Below are 15306 nucleotides of genomic sequence, written 5' to 3'. Positions count from 1 at the left end.
TAAGGTGAAAACTGCATGTCAAAATCAATAGAAAAAGAAATTCTAGCACATGGAATTTGTCTGTTATATTTGTGTATTCTTTGGCTGTATTAAATAGCTTTTTACCTTTAATTTGTGCCAAAAATTTGTAGACATGATCTCCAGTGTCTGCATGGGAATTTGGGTTTGGAAATACTGAATTACTGTTACTTAGATAACACAGTCTCACTCTAAGAAACTTAGTCTGAACTTACGATGAAATAATTGAGGTTTTATTAAGAAATGTGTTTCCTTCCTGGAAATATTTCCATTTCCTAGCCTGAGCAATGGCATCAGAGAGTAAGGTATTTGGAAATTATTTCTGGAACTGTCAGAAGATTTAAAGAGTCAAGCAGCAGTATGGATACTTTGCACAAGATGGACCACTTTGAGCAAACCCCAGATTAGCACCTAAAAGCTATGCATACACAGTATGGTATAATTTCCTTCAAGATGAGTAGGTTTTAGAATGCTTTTGAAAGAAAGAAACTTGCATTTGCCTTTCAGCTGCAAGCCTATTTTTCTGTGTCCCTTAAAGAATAAAAAATAAGGATGAACAATTGTGATGAACAGTAATTCATAATCTTTTTCTTTAACTTACCCTAAATATGCCTCTTACTAACATGAATGCCTCCTTTTTTTGCCAACCTCGCCATAAAATCAATGAATGACACCTTACTCTAGTTTTTGTATTTTGTGTTTGCACTGTGTATTATTTCAGCAAAAGCTGATTATAGAAGAGGGAGAGAAAATCACTTTCATTTCAGATAAACTATTGGTTTAGAGGAAATAAAGCCTTATGTTGAAAGTGTGTTGGATAATACCCTTTTGGCTAAGAAAAGTGCCTATTACTAAAAAATCTCACAAGACAGAAAATGCACTTAATTTAGCTCGGAAAGTTGAACTAAGCCTTTCAATTTCATATTTGCGCTTTATTCACTGAGCATGGCTGCACATGCTTTCTAAAGGGAATGCTATGAAGGGATTAATTTTTTTTTCTCTGGGTGAAAACATTTTTTTTCTTACGTAATACAAATGGGGTGTACAATTGTCAAGTCTCACTTTTTTCTGCAGTCTTCTGTCCCCTGGTAACAGAAGCTTTAAAAATGGACATTTTTTTTTTTTTTTTTTAAAGTATGAGATACAAAATATTTCTAAGAAGATGTCCCTTTCTTTTCTCTCAAATTTCAGACGTGGGACACAGAACTGGAGAGATCTGCAGAGTCATGGGCTGAAACCTGTCTATGGGAGCATGGGCCTGCAAGCCTTCTTCCATCAATTGGACAGAATTTGGGGGCCCACTGGGGAAGGTACTGTTTTATACTATATGTGGGGTTTTTTTTTAAAATCTAACCAAATTTGCTTAAAGGAAGAATGATAGAAGCTACAACTTGTGAATGATCTAATAGACTACTACTGGCTTTCATAGGTACAGACCTCCAACATTTCATGTCCAAGCATGGTATGATGAAGTGAGAGATTTCACGTATCCCCATCCTCATGAATGCAACCCATATTGTCCTTACAAATGCTCTGGTCCTGTTTGTACACATTACACACAGGTATGTAGGTGGGTTTGTTTTTTGTCAGCTATGGGAAAGAGTGGTCAAGACCTCCAGTTAGGTTGCTGTATGACATATAGAACATATTAATCTTGCAGTATACTCATAGCACTAAAACACAAAAGGGGCTTGTTGTTATTAGACTCCATAGTTACAAGCATTGGGTATTGGTGACATAGAGTAGGGTTGTCACACAAATCTTTAGGTTTCATCCTCATAAATAGCACTTCCTTAACAGGTTTAAGGAAGAAGCTCACAAACCGCAGTGTTAAACTGAGTGTTACTGCTCAGTGCACTTTGCGTTACCTATTCTCTGTGCTGGTATGCTGGTAGTCCTTTCTATAAGATGCTGAAGAAACAGCTTTTTTTTTTTTTTAAAAAAAAAAAAGGTTTTCTCAGGTGAATTCCTCAGATCAAAAACCAAGTTTTTAACATGTTGCTTTAACTTCAGCAAGATTTTGAAATTGTGTAAGAACTATTTTATTTGGTATTTCTGAAATCTGTATATCTAGCCTGAATTTTTGCAGAGGGGAACCAATCATGTTTTTGGTGAATCAGATTATACTAAAATCCTCATGTAATTTTCAATATAACATCAGAAAACTTCAAACTGATTAATTTTTAAACATGTATTTTCTGTTTACTAACACAATTTACAATTGTATCTAATTTAAAGACAGAATTACCTCCATATTCTTACTTACTGTTTCTGTAAAAACACACCCATTACATGTGAGATCTACAATGCGTATATATTGTTCTTTATGGTGCTAATTCTTCACAGTACCTATCTTTAACTCCTAAATCCTGCTGGAACTGCACAGTTGGCTTATCTTGAATTAATACAAATTTAGCACCTATCATATTTAGCTAATTTGACGTTCCAGCCTTTGATTTTCAGATTATTTTGAGATCTGCAATGAAAATTGTTTCAACAGATGAGTAAAGGAACACAGCCACCTTAGACTGCAGTGACATTGAAGCATATTCATTTAAAATCCATGACCTAAGTCTTTCTGGTGTATGAGTTTTTCTGTGAATAGTTTTATCATTTATGTTTCTTCCTTTCACTGCTGATAAGTATCTGTTCTCTCAGTCTAACCAATCTAAACCCCTCTGCGTCCTTAGGTTGTGCTGAGAACTCCAGGGCACAGGAACCTAACTTCTAACTCACGACTATCTATTAATTGTGACTCCAAGAATTAGTTCTTCAGATCATATTTTGTAAATATTTTGCTACACTTTCAAAAACATGCTAAGACCATTTATATAAAATGAGAGCTGTATACTTCTGTATCAAGTATTCTAGTAAGGATATTTCTATCTCTTATTTCTAGTAAGGATATAACCAAATGGCCTGTAATTAGGTCACTTCAACCCATTTATAACAGAGTGGAATATAACATCACTTTTGTGATCTGAGTTTTATATGTTGAAGTTTGGAGACAATTTTTATTTTACATTGATCATCTTTGGTTTTCACATGTCTTTCTCTTTCCTTTTCCATAGGTTGTTTGGGCTACAAGTAGCAGAATTGGTTGTGCAATTAATTTGTGTCATAACATGAACATCTGGGGGCAGATTTGGCCAAAAGCAGTCTATCTTGTATGCAATTATTCTCCTAAGTAAGTAGGCTGACACCCAAAAATATCTTGAGGGGGAAAGATACTTTATAATAATCCAAGAAATAATCTGAAAGGAAATCAGTCTGAGTTTACTATTTTTTGTACTGTTACAAAGTAGAGCATTGTTCCAAAGGCAGCCTTTGGCTGCACAAATACTCTTGGGATTTTCTAGAGCTTCAGTTTTCTGACTTGTTTTTTAGCATACAACATCAGAGATCTTTGTGGTAGTGTGATATTTATCTGAAAAATAAATGTATCTCCCCATTGTGGCTGTAAGGAATGTGTAACATGAAGCCCATGGTTAAGATCAAATTCTATAGGATATTCCATTTAGGAGAGCAGAGCCTGTTCTCATGTAATTGAGGAATTTAGTCTTACAGTGCTATGCCAATCTTAAAAGATTTTACAGCAGTTTATGTCAGTACTTCACTTTTTTCTTCATGGACTTCCTGTGCATTTGGTATAGAATCATAGAATCATTTAGGTTGGAAAAGACCTTTACGATCATCGAATCCAACTGTATACCTAACAGCGCCAAGTCCACCACTAAACCATGGCCCTAAGCACCACATCTACATGTCTTTTAAATACCTCTAGGAATGGTGACTCAACTGCTTCCCTGGACAGCCTGTTCCAATGCTTGATAACCCTTTCGGTGAAGAAATTTTTCCTAATATCCAGTCTAAACCTCCCCTGGCACGACTTGAGGCCATTTTCTCTCATCTTATCACTTGTTACTTGGGAATACCGAAACAATGTTATGGTCTAAGTGTCTGCTGGTTTTCGTCATTTATTTGTCCACATGTTAAATGCTGTTTAATGTTAATATGTTCATTTAATAAGGCATATTTTGCTAATTTTTTTTTTTTTTTAATGTGAAGGGGTAACTGGTGGGGTCATGCTCCTTATAAACCTGGCCGCCCTTGTTCCGCATGTCCTCCTAGTTTTGGAGGAGGTTGTAGAGAAAATCTTTGTTACAGAGGTATGTACTATTTCAACAGTACAACTGTAAATTGGAAATGTAACCTTTCTTTTGCTTTCTTTCCTCACTGTGCTTTAACATAGTGGAATAGAATATATTATGCGTGTACCCAGAGACCTGGTAGGGTCCTACTTTACTATGATGAATGAGATCACGTACTTATGATACATGAGGTCAAGTGTCATCCGAGGGGGTGAAGTTACTGAACTCATGCTGATTTAAGTGCTGATTAAGGGCTTTAGTACACAAAGATGTAGACTGTTGCTGTGTGCTATTTGTATGCCTTTCTGTAATTATAGTGGAAGTCTATGCAGTCATTTGTTTATAGGGAAACATCTCTCACATAACCATGTGCATTACAGTAAGAAAAATCAAGAACAAGACTAGAAGACATTAGTAATTAAACAAAATGTTAGCTAGGATGATTATTAATGTCTTACAATTTTCATAATGGTATTCATACTTTATTGCATTGAAACACATCATATTATGAAGCTGCTTTTTCTTTTTGTTTTACTCTGTGTACAAGTAATTTAGTAATTTTTGTTAATAACTTTTGAAAGTTCACATGGACCATAAAAGCTGCATGAGTGTACCCAAATACCTTTCTTATAGTTCTTGCTTAAGTGAGAAAAGTAGATTCAGTGATGGGTATTTCAAAAATATTTTCATTATGTATGAATAGAAGGGCCTCATTTTCAGGTGTATGTTTTTATGAAATTAGCTTCTTCAATTACAAGTTATCTATGAGCTTGGTAAAACCCTTCCAATGTATAATAGAAATATCATATTTGTTCTATTTGTTTTCTGATAGCATAAAGATAGTAAAACAGGAGTATTAAGAGCATTTGCATACCTCAGTTGCGCTGCCTGTGCTAGAAAAAGTCTACCTTTTGTCAACATCAGAAACATGCTTGACATGTATTATTAATCTTGAGGTCTTTGTCTTACAAAGCAATGGAAAATTTTCCTTGCTTTCTTGCTTGTATTCATCCACCATTTTATGAGAACAAAGCCATGTTACGGAAACATGATAAGGGATTTATGTTCCACAAATACTGATTATTTTTTTTTCCTGAGAGATGGTTTTTTTTGCCCATTTTCTGAAACAGAGGATTCAGAAAGGCCTTATTCTCCCCACGAGCCAGAAGAGGAAACCAATGAGATTGAACGGCAGCGATCCAAAGCCCAGGATGCAACAGCGCAAAGCCGGCCAAGAACTCACTCACCGTCAAGCTCCACAGGCACTGATGACAGTGAGAAAAATGAAGTAATAAGCACACAGCAAATGTGTAAGGAATTTACCTGATTTGCAAGTGGTCAACAAATTTGAATTGTATAGTATCAAATTCATTGAAGTGAAATTGCTTTTTGCTTGTTTTAGCTCAGATTGTTTCATGTGAAGTAAGGCTAAGAGATCAGTGCAAAGGAACAACTTGCAATAGGTATGGTAAATTTTACAGTTGTCATTTTGAGATTATTCTAAAAGACTATGTTTGTATGTGAGGTGGAATATTTTCCCTTTTTGTAATCCCAGGATTTAAGACCAAATTGTATTTTATTTTCTTAGGTATGAATGTCCTGCTGGCTGTTTGGATAGCAAAGCCAAAGTTATTGGAAGTGTACATTATGAAATGGTAAATATTTTAAATTAGCTTTTGTACCACTAGAATGTTTAATGAAATGTCTTTTCTGTTGGAATACTAGTTAAAATCCTATTAGGAATGGATTTTGAAGAAATCAATAATCACCAAAAATAAAAGCCTACACCAAGTGTTTAAGATATCATCAGATGATCTGAGTTTTGTATCTGCTATTCTGCACATACTGTCCAAATGTACTTCATACTTCTTATACATGCACAGAAATAGAATTTTTGTGTCCATGTATTTGTGTGTAAATATGCGAAGGTGCGATTTAAGGAAAAATACACTTACCCAAATAGTTTCAGTAAGGTAGGCCTACTTGTGTAAACTTAATGCTAGCTGAAAATATATAATTTACTCTGTAAAACTGAAAAACAGTGTAGGAAATAACAGCTACTGTGAACAGGTATCCTGCAAATGAGTATAGTTTATCTCTGAGTAAGGTGTTTTCTTCGTTTGAAATAATACCTACATAGACCACATCAAAATTAATAGACTACCAAGTTTTTAATGACACATTGTAATTAAAACCTGTTTCTTTCACATTACAAAAATTACAATGTGAAATAGTGGCTTTGTCTGACATGGAACTGCTTTTCCTGCTCTGTTTTTCAGCAATCCAGTATTTGTAAAGCTGCCATACATTATGGCATCCTAGACAATGAAGGTGGTTGGGTTGATGTCACTAGGCAAGGAAGGAAAAATTACTTTATCAAGTCTTATAGAAATGGCATTCAGTCAATTGGGTAAGTTTTCTTAAAATTAAAATGTATGGAAAGTTTTTCACCCATTTCTTTTTATTTCATACAACATATATCACAGTAATAACATTTTGTTCATACTTCTTGTCATAAGGAATATGAAAATGCTATAAAAAGGCATGTGGATATACAGGTATTGAATCCATTCTGAAACTTTAGCCAGTCTTTAATGGTAGACAGAAAAGTGACTCAATAATGAGGTGAAAGAAGGTGAAATAATTTACAAAATCACTTGGGCAGTAAGTTAGTATTTGTGGTTAAATAATCTCAGTATTTGGAGTATTCAATTAATTCATTTGCAAGTGTATGTATTTATTGTAGAAAACTAGTACAAAGTAGAAAACCAGAAAAACCAGAAAAACAGTGCATAAAAGTGGAGAATACTTGGCTGTTTCCATATGTAATTATCCAATGATAGGACATCATCAGTATTAGTATGTTTGAATCTAAGATAGTATTTGCAAATTACACTTCATTATATCTTAATGTATTCTGCAGAGCTGTCCTTATTTCTGTCTATAGTTAGTATGTGTGTAACAGTTAATGTAGGAGTAATACCGGACTGAAAGAAAACAGAATTTTGCTGAGTGATACATTTGGCTCAGGTATGAACCCAAGGGTAAGGAGACAGGTCATCATGAGAGGCTGTACTCTCACTCTGTGCTGTGCAAACGAACGCCACGTGCTATGACACCTGTCATAATTTCTCTTTTCAGCAGATTTACCTAATGCAAGATAGAGAGAAACACTGACCAGGTAGACTAAATTCAATGGCCTGTAATTTGGGCTACCTGGGTAACACTTAAGACACTGATATCAAGCTTTTCTTTGGATCATCCAATGAACTGACTGTGGTTTAAGTTACCCCCCATAAAAATGGAGATATAGAGAAATATCTCTTTTTTTAAAATGCTTTGAGACAGAGAAGTAAATCTTGATTATATCAATAATACCATATTAGGAGTCAGCTTTCTCACAAATGCAGGAGTAGTTAAACTGTAGAAAATCTTCAGAATGAAGGAATTGCTTTCCCATCACTTGAAATCTCTGTGTTTCTGCGCCATATGAGACAAAACTCTGTGAGTGTCCAGTCTACAGAGTGTGTTTAGCACCTATCCTCTGGGCAAGGTATTAACACTTTGTTTTGTTTGCTGTGGGCATCGCTGAACAGTAATGGCCATTTTGGTTTTGTTTTTGTGATTCAGATATTGTATAAAAAATGTAGATGCCTTATAGGTAAAAGAGTGTTAAATGACCAGATCTCTACCTTCCTATCTGCAAGTGTATTTCAGGAAACTTCTGCTGCTGTGTGTGTGCACAGATGACATAATTCTTCATTAATGTCCTATAGTATTTAGGAGATCACTTTTTAAAATGAATTTACAACATACTGTGATCAGGCAACACCTTTATAAGTCAGTCTATAAATCAAAGTCTTTGGGATAAATAAAGATGATTTACCAAAGTTTCAACCTTCAAAAGTCCCATCAAAAAGGCCGGGGATACCTTGCAGCTTCTTCTCACCAGTAATCTCTAGATGGAGCCTTGCATAAACTACATATTTATTCAATGAACAGACAAAATGAAGTGGATCTCACCTCTAGTGCATATTGCAAAACAGAAAGACAGGAAGGGGAATGTCAGTGCAACATACAGCAAAATTCCTAATCTTCAGCTCTTTTGATTTATAATCAGGATTGCTAATACAGATGTTTTTTCAACTGTTGCATTTTTGTAGTATAGGATACAATTTTTAACAATATCTCAACAAGCTAATCAACAGAAGAATACAGTTAACTATTCCTACATCAGTATTTGACAATGCTAGGGCAACAGAAGTATGAGCTAACTCAGTGAAAGCAAATTGGAATCCAATAAATGAGCAAATGTGAAATTGGTGGGCCATACAACTAAATAAACCAATGCAAGTGAACAGTTTCTGAATACAAATTGCAGTGCTGTGGAGCATACAGGAGTAATTTGCCCCGAAGGTGAATAGGGAATAATTTCCTTGGGGTTTTTTTTTAAAGGCATAAATAACTTTATGGGTGCCAAAAGCATCATCAGTTTCTTTCTTACAGATGAAAAATACTAGAATCGGAAGCATATTCAATGAGTTAAAAGAGGAGGAAAATAAGAGATAAAAAGGAGTAAAATAGAAGTGTTCATCAATTGTAATGTAAACAACAGAATGTATATACCTGACTTTTTATAACAGAAATGGATACATCTGGGTACTACATAGTTACTAAGAAAAACAGACTGTTACATGTTATACAGGGTTTTTAGTGATACTGGTGGTAATTTAACATAGTCACAAGATCCAAAAGTAAAATTTAATGAAATTTTTCAAAAAGGCTGCCAGGAAAAACTCTTTTCAGTGTTAGAGCTGTTTGTAGGAAGGAACCTTTAGGGGGAAGTGAATGATCTCTTCTGGTAGATAGATGCTTCTGAGCAACCACAGATTTTGGTTGCTACATTTTGAGGGACAAATAGATTGCATAATTTGTTCCTAGCACACTTATTCTTTTAACAAATTAGATTACTGAAAGAGTTCAACATGCATTCCTGGTTTTCAAACAGATTCAAACAAAAGTAAATGTGTCATTACAATAAATAGATTCACAGCTGGGGAGAGGGGTGCAGTGAGTAAAAATTGATTGGGGACAATGTCTCAAGCTTATTTCTAGATTCTCTAATAAAAATTCTACTAGCTAAAAGAAATCACTGAGATATGTTATTTACTGACTATTTCTATTATTTCTTCTTCAGAAAATACCAGTCTGCTAACTCCTTCACTGTCTCTAAAGTAGCAGGTTAGCATTTATTTCTTACAAACTCAGTACTACTTTGAATCATGTTTTTTCTAAATAGCACACATTTATTTGTTTCTGTTTTACTTTTTTCAGTTCAAGCTATCACCTGTGAAACAACAGTGGAACAACTATGCCCATTTCAAAAACCAGCCTCACACTGTCCAAGGTAAAATTGATTTTTATTAATTTAAAGTGCTGTCATATCTTCTGTCAGTGACTAATTATGTGTAGTTGTCATTGATAGAGGTGACAACAGTAGCTGTAAAAGTGAAGCCAGAAAGGTTTTACTGGTATTTTAGTCTTTGGTGTAAGTCAGAAGGCCAGGTAAGTAAAGATGATCTACAGGCTTTTTCATTAGGAGACTCTCACTTTCTTTTGCCCATAAAGATCTTTTTTCATCCCTTGGCAAATCGTAGCGAAATCATCATAGGTTAGACTGCGAAGAAAATTGCATTTTTATTTTTTATTGTCCACTATTATGTCTATGCACCTTGGGCAAAATACACTTTATTTCAATTTATTTGCCTGTAAAAAAGCTACAATAAAAGGATATGATACAGATGTTTATCATAGAATTTATCAACTTGTTTGAGAGTTCTGGAGGATAGAGTGAGCAAGTAAGTTTGCAAAAAAATTGAAATATATACAGTTAAGGTAAGTTGTGGTCTGCAGGTCAGTTAACAGCTTTATATATATGTACCATTTCTTTGAAGCCTATGTTTTAACTCTTTGAAAGGAGCCTGTGCCACAGTATTTTGAGGAAGGAAATCGGTAACAGTTCTTAAAACCATAGATGAGTCAAAGGTAAATACACTGTAGCATGATTTACCGCAAGCTAAGCTTGAGATATCCACAGGATTACTTTCATAGCAATCCTACAGCCAATACAGGAAGCAAGTACAAAGCCAGAACTGCTAGGAAAACATCCCTTCATGTAGCACTTGGGTCTGTGGACTTGTTTGGTGTTTGGCTATGACTCCTGGCTTTCTAGCTGGAAGATGTGGAGAAGTAAGTGAAGGAGTGGAGTGCAGGAATGGATGGGTACAAACACATACTTCTATCTTTTTCTTTCTTTCTTCATTATTAAAAACTAAAACTAGCTTCATTAAGAGAAAAAGAGGGTCTGTCTTTAAGAAAATTTAAAAATAAGGTTAAAAATTACTGATTAATTCTGATGCATCAATGTAAGGAACTTCACAACAGCAGTAATTCATTCAAGGTTCTGTGCATGCTCTTAACTTAATTCTGAAAAAGTGGTCTGAGGAGTTACAAGCAGTGATCAGCTATGGCATTGATTGCACAACCTCGTTTTTCCCTCTCATGCCCTAATCATAAATCAGCAGGTCTGCAAAAGATGACTTTGACATCTTGCTTCCTTCACACAAAAACCTCTTTCCTAGCTGCATCAGCCTGTTTGGATTACCCATCTGGTAAGATTGTGGCATGCCCAAGTGGTATGACATGCCGAATATCGATTGGAGTGGGGGTAGCATACCGGAGAAGAATGCTTGCCCAGGGCTGCCCCATGTAGGGTGGCTCTTAAGCCATTAGGGCATGACCCATTTTTTAAATGAAACAGCTCAGAGTAGACCTAGAGCTGACTGACACTTCTTCCTTGTAGTGTATCACAATTACCAAATAAGATGCTTGACACCTTCTATACTACTGTTAGCTTCCCACATGGTTCTCCTGTGCATTTTGGAGTTATAGCAGGCATGAATCATAGAGAGAGTTTTTCTCAAAGATTAACAGAATGCAGTTGAATAAAGACAGTCTTTGTTTCAGTAGCTTTGTGATCTCGAATTAGCTAGGAATCTCATTACTTTCCAAAGTTTTTCACTTTAGCCACAGATGCCAAGCGCTCACCCTCATTATAAGTTGCAGAATTGGCTTACATCACTAGGTCATCAGCATCATAGCAGGTCCTCATTCAGATCTGCCTCTCCTGAGAAGATACTCAAATGTACAGTTTGTATAGGATGCTGTAGAAACAGATAGTAATATAAGAGTGAACAGCCTCTCTTCTCACTGGCTTTTCTACTGGCCTCACATATGTTAAACAAGAATACTATCTGTTTATCCAAAGGAAAGAAGACCAGACCTGTTGCAATATGTTTTCAAGCACTTTATTATGAACCACAATTTACAGCAGCAATGCTTTCATCCATATTGTCAAAAGCTCAAAACCTGACACTTCTAGTATCAGTATAGACACATAGGTATGCATCATCAAATTGATTAATACTCAATAATGCTGATGTTGAATATGATATAGTGATACTCATACCATTCTTAACTGTGTGTGGCTTATTTTTGATATTTCAGGGTGTATTGTCCGCGCAACTGTATGCAGGCAAATCCACACTATGCTCGTGTAATTGGAACACGAATTTATTCTGATGTAAGTATACTGATTTACATTGCATTATATAATGAAAAGTAAAATCCTATGAAAAGCTATAATGTAAAGATAATAAGATATAATATAAATATCCAGTTTTCCTCCATATGCTGATTTTTTACACAGTCTTTTCAAAAGTTCTTTTTCAGAGGCTCCCATCTAAGATAGTAGTACTCAGCTGCTGAGGATACAGAAAGTTATTTGAAAACTCAGTGTAGACTTCAGTAGTCTCTGGACCTGTTTTTTCAACTTTTAATCAAAATTCCCACTGATTTATTCACTATTGATGGTGTATACCCATTTAAACTCTTCCTCTTTAGACCCTGATGCAACCATAACTTCTGTCAGATTAAACTAAACAAAAAAAAGTATTCTGAAAATAAATGTCCACAGTCTCATTGTTTTGGATATATCTTATCTTTGTAGATAGGTAAATATTTGCAGCAGGATTTTGATATATTTGTGTAAAGTATCTCACGTTGTCATATTATTTTAACAGACTAATACTGGATTTTTTTGGTTGTTCTGTTTCCTAGTCAACCTTTTTTACCTGTCTTTCCTACATCACGTTTATTTCTGAAGTGGGTAGAAAGAATGTAAAGAGAGTTCTTTTTTATGCACTTCCTTTGTCATCTCTCTATGGAGAAGCCAGGATGTAGGGGCAGAGAGAGAAGTTCACATTTCTGACAGTAAACTGCATGTTTTAACGGTCTTTTAGCTGTCATAAGGAATAGTATGGCAATCAGCTGGGTCAGATGATGATTTTCACTACTTTCCAGTGCTTTGAATTGTGTGACAATAATATGCAAATATTTATTTGTCATTATTTTGCAACTAACTAATGTCCGTTAGATTACCTGAGTAACTTGTCCTGAAAACACTCTTGTCCATAAGTAGTACTTAAAGGGGGCCTACAGGAAAGGTGGGGAGGAGCTCTTTATCAGGGAGTGTAGTGACAGGATGAGGGGTAATGGTTTTAAACTGAAAGAGGGTAGATTTAGATTAGATATAAGGAAGAAGTTCTTCTCTGTGAGGGTGATGAGGCACTGGAACAGGTTGCCCAGAGAGGTTGTGGCTGCCCCCTCCCTGGAAGTGTTCAAGGCCAGGTTGGATGGGGCTTTGAGCAGCCTGGTCTAGTGGAAGGTGTCCCTGACTATGGCAGGAGGGTTGGAGATAGATGATCTTTAAGGTCCCTTCCAACCCAAACCATTCTAGGATTCTACTGTTACATGTGTAAGAAGTACTTCCAGTTCAGGAATATAATTGATTTGTGCATGTGGAACTGGGTCCTTAATGTGTATAAGAGGGGCAGTGAAAATAGATTCAATGAAAATCCATTTTGTGGAAGACGATTTTCTTTCAGTTCTGCAGTTGCAATCAAAGGCTACAGCCAAAGTTTCCCAGTGAGTTAGAATAGACTTTGTTGTAGGGGAAAGAAGATCCATTTCTGTTTAACTTACTCAGGAGAACATCTCAGAATATGTATTTGCTTTGGTTGGAGAAGTCACAGCTGACTTTAATAAGTATTATAGAGTTATGCTTTAAAATTATTTCAGATGTACTATCTCATTATTCATCTCCATTGTATAGAAATGTGTGGATCCATACTGCTTTTAGGAAAAAATGGATGTAAATACAGGTAAGAAACCAGGGATAGGAGTCATCTCTACCAACTTCAGATGCTGTCAGGGTAGATATCTACACTGAAGGTGATATTCTAGGTTATTTTTATAGTAGTTTGTAGTACATACACTATAGTGGTAAAGAAGATAAATAGGCATCTACAGAACAGAATTCGTTTGACCTTTTCAGAGTGTCTACCTCAGTATGAGATGAATTGCCTAACAGAGGTGTCTATTCCTCTCCATTTCCTACAGAATAGTCCTAGAACATCTAGCTCTGATTTAGACAGATGTGTCCTACCTACATTTGTACAGATGTTCCAATCGATGGCATTAGCATTCGGTGATTTTCAACGATGTTCCTTTGTTGCTAACATTTAAATTATTTTAATTGAGATTTTCACTAAATAATCTGGTTGGGGATTTTGTACATTATAATATATTACTGAACTAATTTCAGATGAAGTATTTATAGAGAATAATCTATTTAATAAGTGTGTCCTCTTTTGCAGTTTTTCACATATTCACAGACAGATTTGTTCATAGATACAGAGAATTCATTTGCCCACTTGTCATAGCAAACGTATTTGAAATTGCAGTCCATGATCTATTTAGTTGATTCCACAAAACAGATTTTTGTGACATTCCTGCAAATTGTTTTGTTTCAAAAATGCATATATATGTATGTGGATGTATGCATATATGCACATGGCTATTTTATCTGCACTGCTTCTTAGGCCACTTGCATTCAGAAAGCGAAGAAGGTTTTGCAGAGATACTAATTTAAAAAAGCAAATAACATTAATAGATGTAACAAATACAAAAAGATATGTTTACAAAACCATTTTTGTAGTATACATGAGAATCTAGTTAAACCTCGCCTTTTCTGGCTTTGGTCTGATCAGACATTCATTCTTAAACTAATTTTATATTTTACGGTGACTTCTTTTCCTCCCTGTTCCTGAGAAGGGTTGTTCTCTGGTTTATCAGTAGTGCCCCACAGAATTTTTACTCTTTTTACCTCCCATTCTTTTTTCCCTTTGACATTGCAATAGTTGTCCATAACTCAATTGAAACAAAACCCCCCATTATTTCATCCTCCTTTCTTCCAGTCTGCTAGCTGTTTTCTTGTCTGTGGCAGATAAATCATAGCCATGGTTCATGTAGTCAGCATCTATAAACTTCTGTTTGTGGGGAATTTTTACATAATACCCATCCCTCTGTGCTCTATACCTTCTATTTTTCAGTTATCTCCTTTTGTTTCACTTGTCTTGAGGTAGATCGCAAGCTTTTTAAAACAAAAGTACCTCTTATCCTGAATTTATGTTACAATTAGTTTGTTTTCAGAATAGAGCTATTATGGTACGAATATGTGTGTCATTCTCAGCAGACAGAAACACAAATTACTCATTCTTCATATGGCCCAAACATATCGCCACCTTAGTGCTTTGTGTCCCTGCTGGACTTGTAGCTAAGAGTTTCCACATGGCAATGCTTTGTCTTGTTGGGAAACCAGGAAAAAAGAGAGTTTCCTCCTGTCTTGTGCTGAAGAGGTGGCTCCATGTTTCAACTTTGGTTAATTCATTTTGTCTAAAACCTTTTGAGTCTTATTTCAGGAATTTCAGAATTGTGTCATGTTGACAAGCATTTTATCAATATCTGTGCTTTTAAAGCACTTTTCAATATGACCTCATTTGTGAAATAAAATAAAAACTTTCTCAAGAACTGAATTGTGTCAGGCCTAATGTGATTGCCTGAACTCTGTTGGAGATGATCTTGCAGCACCTGCCTGTATAGAGATTATCCTATGTTGTTGCTGTTAGTCCCTGGATTATCAAGGTACCAAAATACCAAACATTTTCATAGAGAGAAG

The 15306-nt window shown here is 35.4% G+C and overlaps 1 protein-coding gene across 2 annotated transcripts in view; it reads left to right on the top strand.

Moving 5' to 3' along the window:
- CRISPLD1 (cysteine rich secretory protein LCCL domain containing 1) overlaps positions 1 to 15306 on the top strand; it is a 45175-nt gene that overhangs the window by 21169 nt on the left and 8700 nt on the right. For both annotated transcript variants that reach the window (XM_074817215.1, XM_074817224.1), the window contains 11 exons: positions 1210 to 1328; positions 1448 to 1580; positions 3090 to 3205; positions 4087 to 4187; positions 5300 to 5479; positions 5572 to 5632; positions 5758 to 5824; positions 6449 to 6579; positions 9367 to 9410; positions 9504 to 9576; positions 11736 to 11811. In XM_074817215.1, the coding sequence (XP_074673316.1) occupies positions 1210 to 1328; positions 1448 to 1580; positions 3090 to 3205; positions 4087 to 4187; positions 5300 to 5479; positions 5572 to 5632; positions 5758 to 5824; positions 6449 to 6579; positions 9367 to 9410; positions 9504 to 9576; positions 11736 to 11811 (1101 nt within the window). The remainder of the gene's footprint in view (positions 1 to 1209; positions 1329 to 1447; positions 1581 to 3089; positions 3206 to 4086; positions 4188 to 5299; positions 5480 to 5571; positions 5633 to 5757; positions 5825 to 6448; positions 6580 to 9366; positions 9411 to 9503; positions 9577 to 11735; positions 11812 to 15306) is intronic.

The sequence above is a fragment of the Strix aluco genome, chromosome 1 (assembly GCF_031877795.1).
Source record: "Strix aluco isolate bStrAlu1 chromosome 1, bStrAlu1.hap1, whole genome shotgun sequence".
Taxonomy (NCBI): domain Eukaryota; kingdom Metazoa; phylum Chordata; class Aves; order Strigiformes; family Strigidae; genus Strix; species Strix aluco.
Note: the sequence above shows the minus strand (reverse complement) of the source record. Positions and strands in the feature narration are given on the sequence as shown.